A 25,236-nucleotide genomic window follows, 5' to 3' on the forward strand; every position below is an offset into this window, starting at 1 on the left:
CATGTGGAAATATTATTGGGTAGTACAACGGTCACTCAACAGACTATCCAATCATTAGTCACGAAGAAAACAGCATATTATTAGCACTCCAGCCCAGCAGGTGGCGACAGTGGAAAATCTGATATGCTCGTGCATGGCCAAAACTAAAGGTGAAAGGTTATCAAAATGTCGACAAACATAAACCCCCTAGCCAGGCGCGTAGGCTACTTGGATTATTTAAAATGGCTAAAGTACAGTTGTTGAGAATGTTTCTCAACCAGCGTTTAACAGCAGCTGCTGATGAGATATTTGGGGCTGTTGAGAAAACGATAGCAGAGTACCTGGAAGAAGTGTATCGTTCAAAAGAGGAGAACGGCCGTCTACAGAGGCAGCTTGATATCGTTCTCAAACCACCAGAGATACAATTACATGGGACAGGTTTGTCATTAGCTATTAAATTTTTTCCTGTTGACATCAATATTATGCGACATTGGCCATCTTTTTTTTATTACATTTGAGCACGATACACATCATGTCTTGTTGAAAGACACATTTTGTATTATGTTGCATACATGGAACTGTAATTATGGTCTCATGTCAGCTTTTACTTTTTTGTTCAATCCTTTCTCCTCTCCAGACCTTCAGCAGCTCTCTCTCACTGTCTTCGAAGAGGAGGTTCGCCCTGAGCAGCAACACTGTGAGCAGGAGTGGAGCCCCAGTCTGGGGCAAGAAGACCCAGAGCCCACACAGATTAAAGAGGAACAACAGGCGCAACACAGGACCAGTCAGGAGGAAAAGTTTCATAATTAGCTCTGACTGTTTGAAAAGTGACTATGATCAGGAAGTGGACTTATGTCAGCCCTCACATCTTTACCAAACCCAAAGTGGGGAATATGGACAGGGAGCCTCTCTACCTACCACCTCATCGGAAAAGATCAAAGCTGAACCTGATGGAGAGGGCTACAGAGTATTAGAGCTAACGAGTGACTCTCAGCCCCTCTCTGCAGTAAATCCAGACTGTTCTCCAATCCCAAGTGAAAACAGGGAAGGTGTCAAAGAAGAGGAAACAGAACATTGGATTAGGTTTAAGCCACTCAAATCAAAGAAAGCACAGAAAATAACAAGCCAAAGCTACGGTATCTGGAAAAAAGGAAGGAAATCCACAGTCATATCCCATTTGAGCCCACACAGTCAAAGCCTTACTCCCTGTTGGTGTGGTGTGTGTGGAAATAAATGTTACTCTGTAACATACACGAGAACACACATGATATAGACCTAGATTGCCTTTGTGGTGTCTGGAAAACACTTTGAGTCCAAAGAAATTCTTCTAGACCATCTCCAAACTCACATGAAAAATATTTTTTTGTCACTTATGTGGTCAATGTTTCAACTGGACTAGTAATCTGAAAAGACATATGATGATTCACACAGGTGAAAGACCCCATTGTTGCAGTGACTGTGGCAAAGGCTTCAGGTCGAGTGATTGTCTGACAAAGCATAGGAGGATTCACACAAAGGACAAACTGTTTCCTTGCCCGGTTTGCCATCGTGGTTTTAACAGACGAGATAACCTGAAAGTGCATATGAGAGTTCACACAGGGGAGAGACCGTATATGTGTTCTGAATGCTATAAATGTTTTGCCACGTTAGCTTCGCTGAATAAGCACCAAACAATGCACAATGAGGAACGACCGTATGTGTGCACTGATTGCAGTACGCACTTGAATCCCAAAGAAGGCACATGAAGGAGAATACAACATGACAATGCCTTGTATGGGTTATGGTATCAGATAGAAGATTGAGGCGCATTCTAACCAACATTGGACAGGAGAACAGCCCTACAAGACAAATGCATTGCATTATGGAATCAGCACAGTAGTATCCATTACCCATTACTTAGTTTACCAACCGCAAATAGCAGACAGAGGTTGTTTATGTGCATGTGTTTCTATAAAGGGTCGCATTCTGTATCTTGTTGACAGCCAAGCACATTTATTTTTTATAAATCCACAGTGGGACGCATTTAATTGGCTGGGATGCTGGATCTGGCCTAACCCAAATCCAGGCCTACGTAAACCCAACCACAGAAGTGATCTAATGTTGACCTGTTATGATGGGAATGAAAATTATCTTCTCAACATTCTGAATAAAGTTTGTATTTTTGGTCTCAATATCAACTAGTGATTCAATTGTGTGCTTTTCTCCATTCCCATTGGTGAGTGAGAGACTTCCATGGCACGTTTGGTCTTTGACTGTGATGCTGCAGACTGAACCAAAGCTATTATCTGCAATGTTCTGAACATTTCACATGACTGAATACACAGTAGGACATTCTTCAAAAAGGACTCGACATGGATTCAAAATTCAATGAGAAGCAATATAATTTCAACCAATCATGTATTTTTTTTATTGGATAGCTATTAACAAGAATTACACTGACTGACAACTTGCTGTTCAAAACAAGAAGTTTCACATAATGCTGCATTCTCGCCTGCAGCTCATCATAAAATGCATAACATGGCTGAAAAATATGACTATATATAAAACATTTGCAAGACATTTGAGATTCTGATATGGTGGTGGTGTTCCAGACAATCATTTTTTTTCAATGGGGATACACATCTTGGAAGTTTAAAACACATAGGAACACTTCACCAGGCTTTGTGAGATCTGATCATCTGCAACATTATTGCAAAAAACACGACCTGGAACAGACCCATTTTCCACCCTAACTTCACCTCCGTGAGCATGACAAAGTCAGGAATTGCTTGGCTCATTTCACTTTCAAGCAAAGACAAACAGAAACAACAATAACAGACAATGATAAATAAAAAACAATAAACAAAGATTGTATTTATATCAACCCCTGCAAAAACAACTTGCAATTTGTCATCTCTGTACTGCAGCTCAACCTATCGCAACTCCAGATATTCCACATTTGATCGCCAACTATCTTTTCCTGCCTCCCTCCTTCCTGTCTTTTCTCCCATCCCCCTTCCTTGATCCTCTTTGACCTTTCCCTCCTCCAGATCTCCTCTCCCCTGCTAGTCCCAGACCCTTCTGGAGCTGTGCAATGCCCACTCTCTGGATCCATGTTGAGGGATGGGGGTCTCCTGGGGTTAAGCTCAGAGTGACCACCAGAGCCTCTCCTGGGGGTCCCAAATCGAGGAACATTTCTGGTAAGGAGCATGGCATTTGTTGTCGACATTGCGTCCCTGAGTGAAAGAAACGGAAGACTAATTGTAATGTGAATTCTATTGCATTCTTAGTCTTATATAACTGCATTCTGTAACTGCCTTTATGAGTTCCCAAATGAGTAATCAACATAGTGTTGTAGGTTGACGTTTTACTTGTTGACCACAATACTGACATACTGTATGACCACACTCTTCAAACAAGCAGACTGTCACCAACATCATGCATAAGCTTACCTGTTGTGGAGTGAAGCACATGCGCAACCTCAATGTTACCATCAGGGAGAAAATATCACAGTTATTGTAATTAAAAAACAATACAGACAACAATAAAACTATCCTTTCAGAGTTCAGATGTTGAGTAAAGCAAGCATAGAATAAACTGATTTAATCATGCTTTCGAAATACAAGCGTCTGATGTTGGGATGTATAAGAAGCCAAGTGAATAAATCAACATGCATCCATAATCAATAGACATCTGTTTATCAAAATGAGAATGAAAATATATAATGAAAATGAAATATAAGAAAACATGAAAACATTAATATATTTACTTGATCTTCCCTGTTGCGTAGTGACTTGCCTGTCTACCACACATATGAATACCTCTGAATTTGTTTCCCTTTTTGTTTTAAATGTGCATGTGATGTTATTCCACAAAAGCAATAAACATTTCAAGTGAATATATTTACTTGAGCTGGGGGATCCTGTATGGTCTATTCAGAGCCAGGGCAAAAGGAGGCTGATCTTGGTGTGTCTCTCTGGGAGTCTGCTGGTTCAGGAAAGGCGCGCCCTCAGAGCATGTGCAGCTGTTGTGTTTTCAGACATTTTCAATCTCTCTCTAGCCCAGGCCGTTATCCCCAATTGCTTCAAGACTCCACTATCCTCCCAGTGCCCAAGAAAGGGAAAGTAACTGAACTGAATGACTGCATCACCTCCTCTCTCCCCGACACACTCGACCCTCTCCAATTCGCCTACCACCCGACAGATCCATGGACGACGCAATCACCATTGCACTGCACACTGCCCTCACCCACCTGGACAAGAGGAATGCATACCATCGTGTCTAAGCTCGTCACAATGCTCACAGCTCCGGTACTGAACTCCCGAAGCAACTGGGTCCTGGACTTCTTGACGGGCCGACCCCAGGTGGTGAAGTTAGACAAGATTACCTCCTCCGCACTGATCCTCAACACGGGGGCCCCACAAGGGTGCATCCTCAGTCCCCTCCTGTACTGCCTGTATACGATGGGACAGTAGTGGAGAGGGTAGTAAGTTTTAAGTTCCTCGGCGTACATATCACGGACAAACTGAATTGGTCCACCCACACAGACAGCGTGGTGAAGAAGGTGCAGCAGCACCTCTTCAACCTCAGGAGGCTGAAGAAATTCGGCTTGTCACCAAAAGCACTCACAAACTTTTACAGATGCACAATCGAGAGCATCCTGTCGGGCTGTATCACCGCCTGGTACGACAACTGCTCCGCCCACAACCGTAAGGCTCTCCAGAGGGTAGTGAGGTCTGCACAACGCATCACTGGGGGCAAACTATCTGCCCTCCAGGACACCTACACCACCCGATGTCACAGGAAGGCCATAAAGATCATCAAGGACAACAACCACCCGAGCCACTGCCTGTTCACCCAGGCAAACAACCTCTCCCTCAACGTCAGCAAAACAAAGGAGCTGATTGTGGAATTCAGGAACGCCCCCATCCTCATCAACGGGACCGCCATGGAGACGGTCAAAAACTTCAAGTTCCTCAGCGTACACATCTCCAAGGAGCTGAAATGGTCAAACCATACTGTGTTGAAGAAGGCACAACAGCAATTCTTTAACCTCAGAAGGCTGAAGAAATGTAGCCTGTCCCTGAGGGCCCTCATAGTGTTCTACAGGAGCACCATCGAGGGCATACTGTCGCCCTGCATCACAGCCTGGTACGGCAATTCCACTGCAGCTGACCGTAAGGCACTACAGAGGGTGGTATGCTCAGCCGAATGCACCATTGGGTGCACACTGCCTGGCCTCCATGACACCTACAACACCAGGTGTCGCAGGAAGGCCACGAAAATCATTAGGTTCCTCAGCCGAGCCACGGCCTGTTCTCCCCCCTTCCATCACTCAGACGCGGGCAGTACAGGATTATCATGGTTAAAACGAACCAGCAAGGGGCCTGTTATATCCCCTCCAGACTGGCCAATACCTTCTACCCCCAGACCATCAGGCTGCTAAATAGCCACCAATAGCCAGCTACCTGCTCCCCTTGTCCCTTGGAAGTAGGGGCTAAAATGTGCACCCCTAAGGATGGTACTGTACTGAAAATGCAGATATACAGACAAACAGCTGCCAGTCTCTCTATTCATGGAAAAGTTGGTACTGTCTTCTTTCTCTCTCCTTCCCCTCTTTCTTTCTTTCTCTCTCCTCCCCTTTTCATCTTCATTTCCCCTTGGAAATCTGATGTGAGGATCCTGCAAGCGTATTTCTTTAACGCCTGCTACGTTAGGTTAGTACAGTACTGACCTGAGGGTATAGTAATGGTGTGTTTGGGGGTAGAGGGAGTGGTCCTGGTAGGGTTCAAGACAGTGCTGCTCTTCCATACGACCACATTGGGCGTGACTCATCTTGACTCACCAACTCTTTGTTACTGTCCAACAGGGAGCACCAGCTGAGCAGGAACTTGTCCTGCTCAGCTGGTGCTCCCTGTTGGATAGTAACAAAGAGTTGGTCCCGGGACCCGAACCCCCAATCCTGGCATTGCAAGCTCCATGCTCTACCAGCTGCGCTACAGTGGACCATAGCAAATGCCAGATGTAACACCAGATGTAAAGGCCTGTTATATCCCCTTTATCTAATTAGAAATGCTATAAATGACTTGAGAAGCATGTGGTGTTTATGAAGACCTCATGAATGCTCAAAGCCTTTACACATTAAAACAAGTGGGACAAATATTTGCTATTCAGACTGAGACATAATGCAGTAAGTATTAAGAGGTGAGGTTAAGCATGCATAAGTCATTAAGCTCAGTGCCATAAGGTCTCTAATTCTAAAACAGGCTTATGGTCAATGTCAATTACATTAAACAAAGACCTTCAGCATCGATTGTGAAAGCAATAGAAATGGAAATTAGAATACATGCTACAATAAATAAAGCATGCTTGATTGCCATAGAAATGGACATTAGAATTCATGTATGCAATAAATATAGGGACAGTTTCCTGAACACATTATGCCTAGTCCTGGACTAAAAATAAATCAACCGAAAGTGTTTTTCCAGGCTTAATCTGCACCCAGTACCCAGACTAGTACTATGTTTTCTCCTTGCTTCAACACCAGGGATTCTAGGCACTCTCATGGCAGCTAGAACATATGACATTTCAATATAAGACAATGTACAAAGAGTAAAATGTATGCATATAGTTTATTCATAATTGACTAAAATACAAAGACCCAAACATGAAAGTGCATGATTTCAGAGGCACACTACAGTAGTAAAGACATATGAAAACAAATGTAACTTGGGAAAGGCACAAGTATTTAATGGTCCCAACACAAAAGTTGCATCTCAATAGTCTAAAAAGAGGCCACTGCTCCTTATGTCCTTTAGTGCAGATGAACTAACAGGACAAAAGGAGAGGAAGCCACTTTAGACTTGAGATGCAGCCCATATTTGTAACTCAATTACAGTTAAAGACAGAGACAGATTAAAATGATCCTCATAATATAAGGACTTTTTTTATTTAATATTCAGAGCAAAAAATGTCCATCACAGCATTACATTAATACGGATGTACATAATTTATTTTACTTCAACCGTAATTAAAGAGAAATTAAATAAAATATTGAGAATCAAAAGATACTATCCTTTAATGATGACTACATCTTAAAACGGCACTTTGTTTTACAGTTAGACGAGCTACACAAGCGTCTCATAATGAGCAGACCTGGGTTCAAATAGTATTTGTTCTCTTTCAAATACTTTAACTGTACTTAATTGAACTTGTCTAACCCAAAAGAACCACTGGAACAGTCCTAAAAGTGCAAACCCCACTGATCTGGCACTCCCAGCAGGCTTAATCAAAACACTCAACATATTTGAAAGAAAAGAAGCACAATTTGAATCCAGGTTTGTGTTCAGAGCCATTCTCCCTGCAGACTCAGACCAGCTCCCCTTCCAGGCCGAGGAGAGAAAGGAGGGTTATATCTAGCTTTCAGGAGTTGGATCCAGGTCCAGAGTCTTCAGGTCATTTAGGAAGCTGGTGGGTGTGACAATGTGAGACGAACCTATAGAGAGAAGAGAAACAGACAACACAGAAACATTAACACTATAGTAGTGCTTTTCTGAAACCCAAACATTCACAACAAAAATGTATGGAGAGAGAGACTTAGCAGTGCATTTACCAGACATAAAAATAAAAATACTTTCTGATGGCACTGTATATCCCCCAGCAAGTATTGACTTTTCCCACATTTTGTTGTGTTAGCCTGAATTTAGAGATGTTTTGTTACTAGCCTACACACAATACCCCAAAATTTAAGCGAAATAAGCTTTTTGTGCCCGACCTGGTTCAGTCTGCTTCAACTTGACAGCAGGAAAATAACCTAAAACACAAGGCCAAATCTACACTGGAGTTGCTTACCAAGAAGACAATGAATGTTCCTTAGTGGCCGAGTTACAGTTTTGACTTAAATCTACAGCAAGACCTGAAAAATGGTTGTCTAGCCATGATCAACAACGAATTTGACAGAGCTTGAAGAATTTTGAAAATAATAAAACATACAAAATGCACAATCCAGGTGTGGAAAGCTCTTAGTATTGACTCAGGGGTGTGAATACTTACATAAATTAGATATATATATATATATATACAGTGGGGAGAACAAGTATTTGATACACTGCCGATTTTGCAGGTTTTCCTACTTACAAAGCATGTAGAGGTCTGTAATTTTTATCATAGGTACAACTTCAACTGTGAGAGACGGAATCTAAAACAAAAATCCAGAAAATCACATTGTATGATTTTTAAGTAATTAATTTGCATTTTATTGCATGACATAAGTATTTGATCACCTACCAACCAGTAAGAATTCCAGCTCTCACAGACCTGTTAGTTTTTCTTTAAGAAGCCCTCCTGTTCTCCACTCATTACCTGTATTAACTGCACCTGTTTGAACTCGTTACCTGTATAAAAGACACCTGTCCACACGCTCAATCAAACAGACTCCAACCTCTCCACAATGGCCAAGACCAGAGAGCTGTGTAAGGACATCAGGGATAAAATTGTAGACCTGCACAAGGCTGGGACGAGCTACAGGACAATAGGCAAGCAGCTTGGTGAGAAGGCAACAACTGTTGGCGCAATTATTAGAAAATGGAAGAAGTTCAAGATGACGGTCAATCACCCTCGGACTGGGGCTCCATGCAAGATATCACCTCGTGGGGCATCAATGATCATGAGGAAGGTGAGGGATCAGCCCAGAACTACACGGCAGGACCTGGTCAATGACCTGAAGAGAGCTGGGACCACAGTCTCAAAGAAAACCATTAGTAACACACTACGCCGTCATGGATTAAAATCCTGCAGCGCACGCAAGGTCCCCCTGCTCAAGCCAGCGCATGTCCAGGCCCGTCTGAAGTTTGCCAATGACCATCTGGATGATCCAGAGGAGGAATGGGAGGTCATGTGGTCTGATGAGACAAAAATATAACTTTTTGGTCTAAACTCCACTCGCTGTGTTTGGAGGAAGAAGGATGAGTACAACCCCAAGAACCCATCCCAACCGTGAAGCATGGAGGTGGAAACATCATTCTTTGGGGCTGCTTTTCTGCAAAGGGGACAGGACGACTGCACCGTATTGAGGGGAGGATGGATGGGGCCATGTATCGCGAGATCTTGGCCAACAACCTCCTTCCCTCAGTAAGAGCATTGAAGATGGGTCGTGGCTGGGTCTTCCAGCATGACAACGACCCGAAACACACAGCCAGGGCAACTAAGGAGTGGCTCCGTAAGAAGCATCTCAAGGTCCTGGAATGGTCTAGCCAGTCTCCAGACCTGAACCCAATAGAAAATCTTTGGAGGGAGCTGAAATTCCGTATTGCCCAGCGACAGCCCCGAAACCCGAAGGATCTGGAGAAGGTCTGTATGGAGGAGTGGGCCAAAATCCCTGCTGCAGTGTGTGCAAACCTGGTCAAGAACTACAGGAAACGTATGATCTCTGTAATTGCAAATAAAGGTTTCTGTACCAAATATTAAGTTCTGCTTTTCTGATGTATCAAATACTTATGTCATGCAATAAAATGCAAAGGAATTACTTAAAAATCATACAATGTGATTTTCTGGATTTCTGTTTTAGATTCCGTCTCTCACAGTTGAAGTGTACCTATGATAAATTACAGACCTCTACATGCTTTGTATCATAGGTACACTTCAACTGTGAGAGACGGAATCTAAAACAAAAATCCAGAAAATCACATTGTATGATTTTTAAGTAATTCGTTTGCATTTTATTGCATGACATAAGTATTTGATACATCAGAAAAGCAGAACTTAATATTTGGTACAGAAACCTTTGTTTGCAATTACAGAGATCATACGTTTCCTGTAGTTCTTGACCAGGTTTGCACACACTGCAGCAGGGATTTTGGCCCACTCCTCCATACAGACCTTCTCCAGATCCTTCAGGTTTTGGGCCTGTCGCTGGGCAATACGGACTTTCAGCTCCCTCCAAAGATTTTCTATTGGGTTCAGGTCTGGAGACTGGCTAGGCCACTCCAGGACCTTGAGATGCTTCTTACGGAGCCACTCCTTAGTTGCCCTGGCTGTGTGTTTCGGGTCGTTGTCATGCTGGAAGACCCAGCCACGACCCATCTTCAATGCTCTTACTGAGGGAAGGAGGTTGTTGGCCAAGATCTCGCGATACATGGCCCCATCCATCCTCCCCTCAATACGGTGCAGTCGTCCTGTCCCCTTTGCAGAAAAGCAGCCCCAAAGAATGATGTTTCCACCTCCATGCTTCACGGTTGGGATGGTGTTCTTGGGGTTGTACTCATCCTTCTTCTTCCTCCAAACACGGCGAGTGGAGTTTAGATCAACAAGCTCTATTTTTGTCTGATCAGACCACATGACCTTCTCCCATTCCTCCTCTGGATCATCCAGATGGTCATTGGCAAACTTCAGACGGACCTGGACATGCGCGCTGGCTTGAGCAGGGGGACCTTGCGTGCGCTGCAGGATTTTAATCCATGACGGCGTAGTGTGTTACTAATGGTTTTCTTTGAGACTGTGGTCCCAGCTCTCTTCAGGTCATTGACCAGGTCCTGCCGTGTAGTTCTGGGCTGATCCCTCACCTTCCTCATGATCATTGATGCCCCACGAGGTGAGGTCTTGCATGGAGCCCCAGACCGAGCGTGATTGACCGTCATCTTGAACTTCTTCCATTTTCTAATAATTTCGCCAACAGTTGTTGCCTTCTCACCAAGCTGCTTGCCTACTGTCCTGTAGCCCATCCCAGCCTTGTGCAGGTCTACAATTTTATCCCTGATGTCCTTACACAGCTCTCTGGTCTTGGCCATTGTGGAGAGGTTGGAGTCTGTTTGATTGAGTGTGTGGACAGGTGCAGTTAATACAGGTAACGAGTGGAGAACAGGAGGGCTTCTTAAAGAAAAACTAACAGGTCTGTGAGAGCCGGAATTCTTACTGGTTGGTAGGTGATCAAATACTTCTGTCATGCAATAAAATGCAAATTAATTACTTAAAAATCATACAATGTGATTTTCTGGATTTTTGTTTTAGATTCCATCTCTCACAGTTGAAGTGTGCCTATGATAAAAGTTACAGACCTCTACATGCTTTGTAAGTAGGAAAACCTGCAAAATCGGCAGTGTTTCAAATACTTGTTCTCCCCACTGTATATATATATATATATACACACACACACACACATTTCATTTTCAATACATTTGCAAAAATGTCTGAAAACATGTTTTCACCTTGTCATTATGGGGTATTGTGTCTAGAGAAGAAGAAAAAAAACCAGCCTGAATTCAAAATGGATTACATGTAACACAACAAAATGTGGAAAAAGTCAAGGGGTATGAATACTTTCTGAAGGCACTGTAGGATCTTTTAGCGCCACCAGTGGTGTGGTGTGTCATCATTGTAAATAAATAATAAAATTATACTGCCTTGCCTGTTTAAAGAAAATGTTAAATAAAATATAAAGTGTACACTATTAAGGTTCAGTCCAACTATTGTGTTCCTTACCAATCAGGACCTCCCATTTTCCGTCGGTGGCTCGAGTGACCTCGTAGGCGGAGCGCATCTCGGAGTGGGACACGCCTCCGATCACGAAGATGATGAGCCGAGGGCCGGAACGATACTCCGTTGGAGACTTGTTCTTGTGCCATTGTCCAAACCGAGCACTGCTGCAGTATGATATAAATGTAAACATAAAAAAACATATAGATTCCTAATTATGTACAAATTATCTGCTGCAGCAAAATAAAAACATGTACACTACCGTTCAAAAGTTTGGGGTCACTTAGGCATTTTTGTCCATTAAAATAACAACATTTATCAGAAATACAGAGTAGACATTGTTAATGTTTCAAATTACTATTGTAGCTGGAAACGGCAGATTTTTTATGGAATATCTACAAAGGCATACAGAGGCCCATTATCAGCAACCATCACTCCTGTGTTCCAATGGCACGTTGTGTTAGCTAATCCAAGTGTATCATTTTAAAAGGCTAATTGATCATTAGAAAACCCTTTTGCAATTGCAATTACAGTTGTAGTCAGAAGTTTACATACACCTTAGCCAAATAAACTCAGTTTTTCATGACATTTAATTAGAGTAAAAATTCCCTGTCTTAGGTCAGTTAGGATCACCACTTTATTTTAAGAATGTGAAATGTCATAATAGAGAGAATTATTTATTTCAGCTTTTATTTCTTTCATCACATTCCCAGTGGGTCAGAAGTTTACATACACTCCATTAGTATTTGGTAGCATTGCCTTTAAATGGTTTAACTTGGGTCAAACGTTTCAGGTAGCCTTCCACAAGCTTCCCACAATAAGTTGGGTGAATTTTGGCCCATTCCTCCTGACAGAGCTTGTGTAACCGAGTCAGGTTTGTAGTCCTCCTTGCTCGCACACGCTTTTTCAGTTCTGCCATTACATTTTCTATAGGATTGAGGTCAGGGCTTTGTGATGGCCACTCCAATACCTTGACTTTGTTGTCCTTAAGCCATTTTGCCACAACTTTGGAAGTATGCTTGGGGTCATTGTCCATTTGGAAGACCCATTTGCGACCAAGCTTTAACTTCCTGACTGATGTCTTGAGATGTTGCTTCAATATATCCACATAATTTTCCTTCCTCATGAAGCCATCTATTTTGTGATGTGCACCAGTCCCTCCTGCAGCAAAGCACCCCCACAACATGATGCTGCCACCCCCGTGCTTCACTATTGGGATGGTGTTCTTCGGCTTGCAAGCATCCCTCTTTATCCTCCAACCATAACAATGGTCACTATGGCCAAACACTACTTCTGTTTCATCAGACCAGAGGACATTTCTCTAAAAAGTACTATTTTTTCCCCGTGTGCAGTTGCAAACCGTAGTCTGGCTTTTTTTAAATGGCGGTTTTTGAGCAGTGGCTTCTTCCTTGCTGAGCGGCCTTTCAGGTTATACTTTTGTACCTGTTTCCTCCAGCATCTTCACAAGGTCCTTTGCTGTTGTTCTGGGATTGATTTTCACTTTTCGCACCAAAGTAGGAGACAGAACACGTCTCCTTCCTCAGCGGTATGACCGCTACGTGGTCCCATGGTGTTTATACTTGCGTACTATTGTTAGTACAGATGAACATGGTACCTTCAGGCATTTGGAAAATGCTCCCAAGGATGAACCAGACTTGTGGAGATCTACAATTATTTTTCCTGAGGTCTTGGCTGATTTCTTTTGATTTTCCCATGATGTCAAGCAAAGAGGCACTGAGTTCGAAGGTAGGCCTTGAAATACATCCACAGGTACACCTCCAATTGACTCAACTGATGTCAATTAGCCTATCAGAAGCTTCTAAACCATGACATAATTTTCTGAAATTTTCCAAGCTGTTGAAAAGGCAGTCAACTTAGTGTATGTAAACGTCTGACCCACTGGAATTGTGATGCAGTGAATTAAGTGAAATAATCTGTCTGTAAACAATTGTTGGAAAAATTACTTGTGTCATGCACAAAGTAGATGTCCTAACCGACTTGCCAAAATTATAGTTCGTTAACAAGAAATTTGTGGAGTGGTTGAAAACCGAGTTTTAATGACTCCAACCTAAGTGTATGTAAACTTCCGACTTCAACTGTATGTTAGTGAAAACTGTTGTTCTGATTAAAGAAGCAATAAAACTGCCGTTCTTTAGACTAGTTGAGTATCTGGAGCATCAGCATTTGTTGTAGAAACATCAAGGATGATCAATGAAAGCTCTATTTTTAAGATAACAAGTGAGGTTAAAGTATGTGACCCTTCTGTCTATGTCCCTGGTTCAGCCCCACCCCTTCCATGTTGTGGCCCCAGCCCCACCCCTTCCATGTTGTTGCTTCCCCCCCGTGGTGTATACAGTATACACACCTGACAGTCGTCTGCGAGGTGTTAACGGGGGCAGGGTCAGAGATGAACGGCCACTGCTTCCTGTCCAGCTTGTCTGTTATGGCATTCTGGGAAAATAGATAGACAGGGTTGGTCAGACTTGGGCTGTGACAGTCATGGAATTTGGATGACAGTAATTGCCAATCAAATGACCGCAGTCTTCGTAATAACCTTTCAAATAGCAAAACATATAATAAAATACTTTCAATAGTCTCCTTCTGACTGCATGTGCTGCCAAATAGAATGAATAGAACAGGCGTCCCTATTCAAGTCAATGATGGCATAATGGGTGGACTGGCGGCCATTGCGAATGTACCCATAGAAGCAAAGCAGGAAGTGTACCCATCAATATGTGCTGTGATTTGTTGATTCAACTCAACTGACCTTACAAAAAACACATTCCATTGCATGAGCCACATCAATTACATTTTTTTGAATGAACATTCTTTATCATCATGGAAATATTGCCTCACAATAGTCCCAATCAGTTTTCATGTAATAAGGAATTCGACCATGCCCACAAATTGGGGAAAACCAACCTTCTTTCCTATTATTCCCCATTGTAGAGTAAACTGTCATAGATTTGTTTTTGTTATACAGAAACAACAAAACATGCAGAAAAGCTGCTGTGTTGTTCAATGTACATGTAGCCAGGTCAAAAAGTAGGCTACACGTAGCTGTGTGTGTGGAAAACATTTCATCACAAGACATTTAACTTTTTTAGTACAGTCCGTTTGTAACTACACTCACTACTTGTATAGTCTGTTTGTGTTGTTGGTCTTGGCTAGCTTGATGTTCCAGTCGGTAGCTAGCACTCTCACTCAAGTCGCTGTTGGCTTGCTAGCATCGTCAAGACAGAAAAGGGGGATGTGGGAAGCCTTGCGTTTTTTTCTAAGTAGTGAGAATGCAAGAGAGTAGGCAATGTTGAAACGTAATCTTTAGACATGTACTTTTCTTCAATGTATTTTCGTAATGGACTAAAACAAGGAAATTGTGGTTGAAAAATGTTTTTGCTGTGAGCCACTGGGGTAACCACAGGTTGTCTTCCCCACAGACGGGCAGGGTCGCGACGTTCTATCTAATACCGACTAGGTCTACAGTGGGGCAAAAAAGTATTTAGTCAGCCACCAATTGTGCAAGTTCTCCCACTTAAAAAGATGAGAGAGGCTTGTAATTTTCATCATAGGTACACTTCAACTATGACAGACAAAATGAGAACCGTTCTTGTGATCATTTTGACCCCACTGGGTGAGATCTTGCGTGGAGCCCCAGATCGAGGGAGATTATCAGTGGTCTTGTATGTCTTCCATTTCCTAATAATTGCTCCCACAGTTGATTTCTTCAAACCAAGCTGCTTACCTATTGCAGATTCAGTCTTCCCAGCCTGGTGCAGGTCTACAATTTTGTTTCTGGTGTCCTTTGACAGCTCTTTGGTCTTGGCCATAGTGGAGTTTGGAGTGTGACTGTTTGAGGTTGTGGACAGGTGTCTTTTATACTGATAACAAGTTCAAACGGGTGCCATTAATACAGGTAACGAGTGGAGGACAGAGGAGCCTCTTAAAGAAGTTACAGGTCTGTGAGAGCCAGAAATCTTGCTTGTTTGTAGGTGACCAAATACTTATTTTCCACCATAATTTGCAAATAAATTCATTAAAAATCCTACAATGTGATTTTCTGGATTTCTTTTTCTAATTTTGTCTGTCATAGTTGAAGTGTACCTATGATGAAAATTACAGGCCTCTCATCTTTTTAAGTGGGAGAACTTGCACAATTGGTGGCTGACCAAATACTTTTTTTTGCCCCACTGTATATCAGGAAGCTATTGCGAGTGTACCCATGAGTTTACCAGTCAAATTGCCAGAGTTATAGGTTCCAAGCCACTTCTATTCATTCTAATTCTGTGTGCTGCTGCATTGTGGGGGGTGTTTTTGTTGCATGTTTCAGCAAGGAGCAACAAAGATTAATCACTTTGTTTAGAGTCCATGTTACCACCAAAACGGACTCAACTGCACAACTGCCCGGCCATTCCGTCTTCAGTCAGCTGTTCACAGATCCACCTGTACCAAAATACCCGATCTGGATCCAGAATTCTAAATAATGTCACGGTCTTATATTATTGTCACGGTATATGTAATTTTAACAGACTTGTCCAGAAGGACGCATACAGGTCCGAATGCGACTGCTGCAGGAGGGAGGGAGAGAAATTGTATAATTTATGTTGCTTTTCACAAAAACGGCACCTGGTGCTTGTTGTTGGCCAAGCATAAGTAATCAAAGCGGCAATAGGCTACAGTCAGAGCCTCCGTGTCTGGCAAAAGTTAGAGGAGATATCTAATCAATGGAATTAAAATGACGGAATTAATTGTTAAAGGAGAACGAAAGGCTACAACAACCAAGAGGTAGGCTGCTACGTAATAATCTGAATGGAGTTATTTGTAACTGTGTAGGACGAGAAAGTGCATGCAGCCTCAATTAGACTAGCTTCATGTTTGATGCAGTCAAGAAAGGTACTATGTAATCATATTGAATAATAAATAACTTAACTATGGCAGCTATTAGTCTACTATAGCAGAAGTCTTTCTTGGAGTCTCTCCTTCCCTCACTCTCACAGTTCAGACACACAGCACGGCACCTGCTAGAGAGCCACCTCTTCCTCACATTTTATCAGCTCTGGTTAATAAAGTATCTTAAAAATGTACTTTTCTGCTGCTTCCCTCATTCGGATCGGACCGGGTCTGAAACCGACCAGGTCTATATGGAACGGGTCTACTTGGAACGGGTCTACTTGTCCCAGGTCCGTTCGGAAAGTGTCTCTATATTTAAAAAGCAATGTATGCAAACATATCGGGTCCAGGTGGAAAAGCCACAGGCCCATTTCGGAACAGGGCCAACATTTTGGACACGTGAAGTCCTCTACCACGTGTCTATCTTTATCCTCCTCGTCCATACCTCCATCACATCTTTGATGGTGGGTGTCCATCGGGAGAGCTGGTACGTGCTCTCCTTGCGCTCTTTCTTCTCAGGCAGTGTTATCCCAGCATTGGGAGCCTGAAACAACATTTCACATCATTCAAATATAAACAAGGGGAAAAAAGGCTTCACTGTAAAGAGATGCAATTGTTCAATGTGTGAGAGAGAGCAACAGAGACAGTTGGAGAGAGCGAGAGAGGGATGTACAGACAGAGCCCTACTGACCCCAGCGATGATGGGGCAGCCCAGGTGCTGTAAATTGGTGATGATGTTGCTGTTTGCCTGCACGTTGGCATGCTGGATTAACTTGGTCAGGTTCTCCTCTCCAATGCCTGTGTGTGAGGAGGCCACCATTATACAGAGTAGAGCTGGAGAATATAATGACGACTCATCACCAAGTTAGCCTAATCAAAACTGCTTCATTAGCTAGCCTGTTGTCATTCCACGAGGATCAACAGTAACCACATACAGTGGGGAGAACAAGTATTTGATACACTGCCGATTTTGCAGGTTTTCCTACTTACAAAGCATGTAGAGGTCTGTAATTTTTATCATAGGTACACTTCAACTGTGAGAGACGGAATTTAAAACAAAAATCCAGAAAATCACATTGTATGATTTTTAAGTAATTAATTCGCATTTTATTGCATGACATAAGTATTTGATCACCTACCAACCAGTAAGAATTCCGGCTCTCACAGACCTGTTAGTTTTTCTTTAAGAAGCCCTCCTGTTCTCCACTCATTACCTGTATTAACTGCACCTGTTTGAACTCGTTACCTGTATAAAAGACACCTGTCCACCCACTCAATCAAACAGACTCCAACCTCTCCACAATGGCCAAGACCAGAGAGCTGTGTAAGGACATCAGGGATAAAATTGTAGACCTGCACAAGGCTGGGATGGGCTACAGGACAATAGGTAAGCAGCTTGGTGAGAAGGCAACAACTGTTGGCGCAATTATTAGAAAATGGAAGAAGTTCAAGATGACGGTCAATCACCCTCGGTCTGGGGCTCCATGCAAGATCTCACCTCGTGGGGCATCAATGATCATGAGGAAGGTGAGGGATCAGCCCAGAACTACACGGCAGGACCTGGTCAATGACCTGAAGAGAGCTGGGACCACAGTCTCAAAGAAAACCATTAGTAACACACTACGCCGTCATGGATTAAAATCCTGCAGCGCACGCAAGGTCCCCCTGCTCAAGCCAGCGCATGTCCAGGCCCGTCTGAAGTTTGCCAATGACCATCTGGATGATCCAGAGGAGGAATTGGAGAAGGTCATGTGGTCTGATGAGACAAAAATAGAGCTTTTTGGTCTAAACTCCACTCGCCGTGTTTGGAGGAAGAAGAAGGATTAGTACAACCCCAAGAACACCATCCTAACCGTGAAGCTTGGAGGTGGAAACATCATTCTTTGGGGATGCTTTTCTGCAAAGGGGACAGGACGACTGCACCGTATTGAGGGGAGGATGGATGGGGCCATGCATCGCGAGATCTTGGCCAACAACCTCCTTCCCTCAGTAAGAGCATTGAAGATAGGTCGTGGCTGGGTCTTCCAGCATGACAACGACCCGAAACACACAGCCAGGGCAACTAAGGAGTGGCTCCGTAAGAAGCATCTCAAGGTCCTGGAGTGGCCTTGCCAGTCTCCAGACCTGAACCCAATAGAAAATCTTTGGAGGGAGCTGAAAGTCCGTATTGCCCAGCGACAGCCCCGAAACCTGAAGGATCTGGATAAGGTCTGTATGGAGGAGTGGGCCAAAATCCCTGCTGCAGTGTGTGCAAACCTGGTCAAGAACTACAGGAAACGTATGATCTCTGTAATTGCAAACAAAGGTTTCTGTACCAAATATTAAGTTCTGCTTTTCTGATGTATCAAATACTTATGTCATGCAATAAAATGCAAATGAATTACTTAAAAATCATACAATTTGATTTTCTGGATTTTTGTTTTAGATTCCGTCTCTCACAGTTGAAATGTACCTGTGATAAAAATTACAGACCTCTACATGCTTTGTAAGTATGAAAACCTGCAAAATCGGCAGTGTATCAAATACTTGTTCTCCCCACTGTATATCCTTACAGAGACCAACATTATATACAGAGTAGAGCCAAGTGCTCAACCTAAAGATCACCATCTGCTCCTCTTTAATTTCAATAGCAGTCATGTGGAGAGTAGTAGCTGTGTCGTATCATATTAGAAACACTCATATTGCTATACCTGCTGTGTGTGTGTGTGTGTGTGTGTGTGTGTGTATCTTGACAATGCACTGACAGAAAGCAGACACATTGGGATCATGCAGCCAGTGCCATTCTGTTGACCTACCCTTCTTCTTGTGGAAGATATAGAGCAGTATGATGCGGATCTTGTCGTAGGGGTCGATGTCGGTGTTGAGGAGTACAGGGACAATGCTCTTCATGGCATCCTTCAGGGGTTCCCCATCTACATCAGTCCCCATGGCCAGGTCCTGGGAAACATATGGGGGAAAAAACAACAGAGAATGATGCTTTTAGGTCCTCTCCATCTACATCAGTGCATTAACACTTCAGATCATAATCCCACAACCAGACCCAGATTACATCACTCCTGGACATGCTAGGATTGTCTCAAATGATCGACCACTAAACCTACTATATTACAAACTATCAAAAACAAACCTGTGCGGAGCTATTAGAACCATTAAGACCAAAACAATGCTTGCATCCCAAATGGCACGCTATTAATAATGCACTAAATAAAGACTTGGGTGCCATTTGGGATGTAGTAATTGTGTTGAGGGAGAAAGTAGGAGCTGTTCTAGGAACTAGGAAGGGAACGGGGTTACAGTCAGATGTTTGATGCCTTATGGTGTAAGATTTCTGGAAGACGTGGATGGATGGATGTAGTAATAACAGCCTGGCAACATGAATGATCTTTAAAAGACTAGGCATGACATAACAGCTTCCTGTGCATTACTGTAGGTTCAGAGAGGGACAGTTGATCCAGGTGTGCGACACGTCTTGTCTCAAGCCCTTTACACAACATTAGTGAAGTGGATGCCCACTAGGCCGCCAGAAAGCGGCAGACAATGTCTGAGTCTCAAATGGTACCCTATTCCCTATATAGTGCACTACTTTTGACCAGGACACATAGGGCTCTGGTCAAAAGTAAGCGCTGGTCAAAAGTAGTGCACTAGTGAATAGCGTGCCATTTGGGAAGAAACAGCCTATGAAGCTTTTGAGACTCAGAGGTAAAAATAGAGATGGGAACGTGGGGAGGTCAGCACCCCAGTGGAGGCTAGATGGGGTGAGTGGGCGAGCATTATTATATGATACGATAGTTCTAAATATTAAAATATATTACACAACATCATGGTGACCTGGTCATTCATGGTTTAACCACCTAAGGCTAACAACCAGGGATGTGATTATTCAAGATATATATTTTTAAATATTATATAGAAAACAAGGAAGAGGAGGATATCGGTTTGGGAAAATTAAAATTTCAGTGTAGAACGGATGTAAGGAAAGATGGAAAAAAAATCACAGAACATAAATAATTAAAATGCTATAGGTCGCTCTTGAAAAAGAGATGATTCATCTCAAGGGTCTTGCTGTTTAAAAAGGTTGAATAAAAACAGGCTGTGTTTTACACTTCCGAGAATCAAAAACATGCTCCTGGGAGTACCTGCCAGGTCATTTGCATATGGTCTCATAAGAGAGAGAGGGAGGGAACTTGACAGCACCCTATTCCCTATATAGTGTACTACTTTTGATCAGATCCTTGTGGGTCTTGGTCAAAAGTAGTGCACTACATAGAGAATAGGGTGCCATTTGGGACTTTTGTAGTAACACTGACCTGTTCCACCTCACACAGCTTGTCCACCGAGGCTTTGAATTTCTTCATGCAGGCCTCAGCCAGGTGCAGGTGAGTGGAGTACTGCAATCAAACATTAATTATTAACTAATAAAAAGTTGATGTCATCACTCCACACTATAATAATACTCCACTTTGTTGTTACAGCCTGAAATCCAAATGGATTAAATTCTAGTTTCTCACCCATCTACACACACACTACCCCATAATGACACAATCAAAACATGTTTTAAGAAATATTTAATTGTGTGTGGGGGGTGACATACAGTAGGAGGAATCACTCTGTGTGCAATAATAGTTGTACCCCATATCAAAGGGATCTTTGATATGGGGTACAACTATTATTGCACACAGAGTGAATCCATGCAACACAAGGCCAAATCTACACTGGAGTTGCATTTACACAAGTTCACACACCCCTGAGTCAATACTTTGTAGAAGCACCTTTGATTATACAGCTGTGAGTTTTTCTGGGTAAGTCTAAGAGCTTTCCAAATCTGGATTATTATTTTCAAAATTCTTCAAGATCTGTCAAATTGGTTGTTGATCATTGCTGGACAACCATTTTCAGGTCTTGACAGATTCAAGTAGATTTAAGTCAAAACTAACTCGGCAACTCAGGAACATTCACTGTCTACTTGGTAAGCAACTCCAGTGTAGATTTGGCCTTGAGTTTTAGGTTCTTGTTCAGCTGAAAAGTGAATTAATCTCCCAGTGTCGGGTGGAAAGCAGACTGAACTAGCTTTTCCTCTAGGATTTTGCCTGTGCTTAGCTCCATTCCATTTATTGTTGAATCCTGAAAAATTACCCAGTCCTTAAAGATTACTCTGAACAGGCTTCCTTCATTTCACTCTGCCAATTAGGTTAGTATTGTGGAGTAACTACAATGTTGTTGATCCATCCCTAATTGTCTTCTATAAACAGCCAATAATTTCTGTAACATGGTGAAATCCCTGAGCGGTTTCCCTCCTCTCCGGCAACTGAGTTAGGAAGGACTCCTGTATGTGTGTAGTGACTGGGTGTATTGATACACCATACAAAGTGTAGTTAATAACCACCATGTTTAAAGGGATATTCAGTGTCTGTATTTTTTTTACCCATCTCCCAATAGGTGCCTTTCTTTGCGAGGCATTAGAAAACATCCCTGGTCTTTGTAGTTGAATCTGTTTGAAATTCACTGCTCAACTGAGGGACCTTACAGATAATTGTATGTGTGGGGTACAGAGATGAGGTAGTCATTCAAAAATCATAAACACTATTATTGCACACAGAGTGAATCCATGCAACTTGTGTAACTTAAGCAAATGTTTACTCCTGAACATATTTAGGCTTGCCATAACCAAGAGGTTGAATACTTATTGATTCAACACAATTTGACATTATGGAGTATTGTGTAGGCCAGTGACAACATTTTAATTTAATACATTTCAAATTCAGGCTGTAACAAAACAAAATGTAGAAAAAGTCAAGGAGTGTGAATACTTTCTGAAGGCACTGTAGAATGAAGAAATGCTACTGGGAATGCATTATAAAAGTGGCCTGCTACACCAGATGTGCAACGTTTGCAGAGGGTAATACGCTCCTACTCATTTAAATTAAAATCAGGCTCGCACCCCTTGAGTGTAAAATTTGCAGCTATTTTTACGTGCAGCTCACGCCCGCGAACAATGACTTGCCCTTTTGGGTGAGGATCAGAGGCGACATTCAGAAAGAGACTGACGGTAAATAAGAATGAATGATTTGACTGACTGATGTAAGAGATATTTATATCTTTAGAGTTTAGTCGGGAGATAGTAACGCGTTAAATAACTTTCTGTGGTGCCCCAGACTACTACTTAATTGTTATATGATTAATTTAATTGCGTAATAATTGAACGTGGTACGTAATCATTTTATAAAATAACAGCCAAACACATTAATGATAGTCGAGACACGACAGTAGATTGCACTAAGCTTTCAGCGTAGCAGCTAAAGAAAATACTGTTTGCTAGTATGGACATTGGAACATGGCCCATGTCTTTGCCAAAACACCCAGGTGCTTTTCTATATGCTATTAATGGGAATAGAACACGTGTTGACATTTAGACTGACAGTATGTGATCACTGAAGAGACATGAAAGCCAGTCTCAACCAATCAACTGATTATAGATGGAAAGATGAGGAATACCCACCAAGCTGAGTTCCTTCTGGTACTGTGGCATCTTCTTCAGCATCTGAGACAGGTCTTTGATATTGGCCTTATCAGTGGACATCCTCTTGCTCTCACAGAAAACACGCAGCAGCTCCGTCACTTTCCTGTAACACGAACAATGAGCATCAACATCTGACAAAGACTATACCAGGGTTGGGTTCAATTCAGTGTTCAATTAAGAAAGAGTTCACGATATACATTTTTATAATTCACTTCCTGAATAGAACACTAAACTTACCTCATCCAACGCTGGATCATATCTTATTGGTTGAGGTTAGATTAGTTAAAAACACTAGTTGTATGCAATCTTAATGATAGTGTGTCTTACTTGGTGACGTCAGCTATGTGCATGTGTCTCAGCTGGATCCACAGCTCATCGTCTTCGTCCAGGAGAACCTCCTTCTCCTTGGAGTCCCCGATCCCAGTCGTCTGATATCTACAACACACAGGGATTGTATTATACAGGGTATACATTCGTACTATGTATAGCTACATTAACAATAATAATGTCGGAGAAAGGTTATACTCCTAACCTGTAAAATAACTAACCGAAATGTAAAACTAACCCTTAACCAATTCTGAAATTAAGAATCATTTTGCAGGTCAGGAGTGTCTGTATAGCATTTTCCATATGTTCATCATAGGCCCTGGTCAAAAGTAGTGCACTATATTGGGAATAGGTTGCCAAACTAAGCCTACTTATAGATGTCCTGTTTGATGTCCAGAAGGTCATAGACCATGGCCTGAAAAGTCAGCTCGTGCAGAATGGGAGAGATGGGGTCAAAGCCACGATCCACAATTAATAGCTGTGACCTGGCCTTGTCAGGACCCTGAAAACGCATCAGACATTTCATGTCAGGGCAAGAAATTATATCTAGAAATGTAACTTATTAATTACCAGTTAACCACTTCAATGCTTTGGCAGAAAGGACATATTGTTTTAGATCAAATCTATTGCCTCTAGCTCCACAACAGAATGTCAGGAATGCTTTTGGGTAACAGGTTTAACCCACAAGTCACCCAGTTAGTGCCACTATCAGACTTTACCACATTCAGAATAGTTCGCCCCCTAAAGTACAACCACAATAACAAGAAAATATCTATTCCTTGTGTATTCTAATACCCTTTTCACACTGTACTGCGCCGGTTATGCACCAACCACAGTGGATATTTTGTTGTGAAAAAAACATATCCAAACCAGCACAGTACGGTTCTGCACAATAGTGTGAAATTGGTATTACTGTGCTGGGTACTGAGGCAGAGAGACCATGGAGAAGATAAGAGCAGAAATGATATCAAATGAATACATGCCTTCAGAAGTCCAACACAGGCTTAAGGAAATGCCAGCTAGGAAAGACAGAAAAGGAGAGAAAATGCAGCCGAGCAGAGAGTGTAAAAGATAATTAACAGGAAATCAAGTGAGAAAGTAGAAGTAGCTATGAGAAACTCCCATAGATGTAAGACTTTCAAAATGTTTCAATAATCATATCATAAGCCTAGTATCATAAAGACAAATCATTTGATGGTTTCAGATAGAAGTCATTCAATGCAGTGTATTTTCAGGGAGTGAATGGTCATTTTGAGCCAAGCAGACATGGTACTATTAGTACTGTAAAGAAGTGTTGTGTATTGCGAGAGGTGGTGAGGCGTTGGTGTCTCCTCACCTCTCCCATGCTGGGGTTGTCTGCTTTATGGGCGTTCAGACGCTGATACACCTCCTCAGCCAGTCTAGCATTCTCCTCAGGACCACTATGGTAGAGGGAGGGAGAGAAAGAGAGGGTAACTTGCAACTGAACTAGCAGAGACACTCAAGTACAGTGTCTTGCGAAAGTATTCATCCCCCTTGCCATTTTTCCTATTTTGTTGCCTTACAACCTGGAATTAAAATCGATTTTTTGGGGGGGTTTGTATCATTTGATTTACATAACATGCCTAAGACTTTGAAGATGCAAAATACTTAGTTAAACAAACAAGAAATAAGACAAAAAAACAAAGAAAAATTGAGCGTGCAAAACTATTCACCCCCCAAAGTCAATAATTACAGCTACAAGTATCTTGGGGTATGTCTCTATAAGCTTGGCACATCTAGCCACTGGGATTTTTGCCCATTCTTCAAGGCAAAACTGCTCCAGCTCCTTCAAGTTGGATGAGTTCCGCTGGTGTACAGCAATCTTTAAGTCATACCACAGATTCTCAATTGGATTGAGGTCTGGGCTTTGACTAGGCCATTCCAAGACATTTAAATGTTTTCCCTTAAACCACTTGAGTGTTGCTTAACAGTATGCTTAGGGTAATTTTCCTGCTGGAAGGTGAACCTCCATCCCAGTCTCAAATCTCTGGAAGACTGAAACAGGTTTCCCTCAAGAATACTTAGTTAAACAAACAAGAAATAAGACAAAAAAACTA

At 42.3% G+C, this 25,236-nt stretch overlaps 1 protein-coding gene and 1 long non-coding RNA gene across 3 annotated transcripts in view; one reads left to right on the forward strand and one right to left on the reverse strand.

The window, feature by feature from the left end:
* The first annotated feature begins 102 nt into the window (after nucleotides 1-102).
* On the forward strand, nucleotides 103-2,150 carry LOC139565456 (uncharacterized). The gene is made up of 2 exons (XR_011672907.1): nucleotides 103-417; nucleotides 617-2,150. It is a non-coding gene; the product is annotated as an uncharacterized lncRNA (long non-coding RNA).
* A 4,421-nt stretch (nucleotides 2,151-6,571) lies between these two features.
* Nucleotides 6,572-25,236, reverse strand: part of LOC139564814 (syntaxin-binding protein 2-like) — a 62,212-nt gene continuing 43,547 nt past the window's right edge. The window contains exons 8-18 of one of the 2 annotated variants that reach the window (XM_071384658.1): nucleotides 24,495-24,579; nucleotides 23,530-23,660; nucleotides 23,159-23,266; nucleotides 22,811-22,934; nucleotides 20,622-20,702; nucleotides 19,110-19,251; nucleotides 17,006-17,112; nucleotides 16,760-16,858; nucleotides 13,793-13,878; nucleotides 11,434-11,591; nucleotides 6,572-7,453 (exon numbers count right to left, since the gene is read on the reverse strand). In XM_071384658.1, coding sequence (XP_071240759.1) covers nucleotides 7,374-7,453; nucleotides 11,434-11,591; nucleotides 13,793-13,878; nucleotides 16,760-16,858; nucleotides 17,006-17,112; nucleotides 19,110-19,251; nucleotides 20,622-20,702; nucleotides 22,811-22,934; nucleotides 23,159-23,266; nucleotides 23,530-23,660; nucleotides 24,495-24,579 — 1,201 coding nt within the window. In that variant the 3' untranslated portion in view covers nucleotides 6,572-7,373. Of the gene's footprint in view, nucleotides 7,454-11,433; nucleotides 11,595-13,792; nucleotides 13,879-16,759; nucleotides 16,859-17,005; nucleotides 17,113-19,109; nucleotides 19,252-20,621; nucleotides 20,703-22,810; nucleotides 22,935-23,158; nucleotides 23,267-23,529; nucleotides 23,661-24,494; nucleotides 24,580-25,236 lie in introns of both variants that reach the window. The other variant, XM_071384657.1, reaches the window with a different exon arrangement.

This window comes from Salvelinus alpinus, chromosome 36 (genome assembly GCF_045679555.1).
Source record: "Salvelinus alpinus chromosome 36, SLU_Salpinus.1, whole genome shotgun sequence".
Classification (NCBI taxonomy): domain Eukaryota; kingdom Metazoa; phylum Chordata; class Actinopteri; order Salmoniformes; family Salmonidae; genus Salvelinus; species Salvelinus alpinus.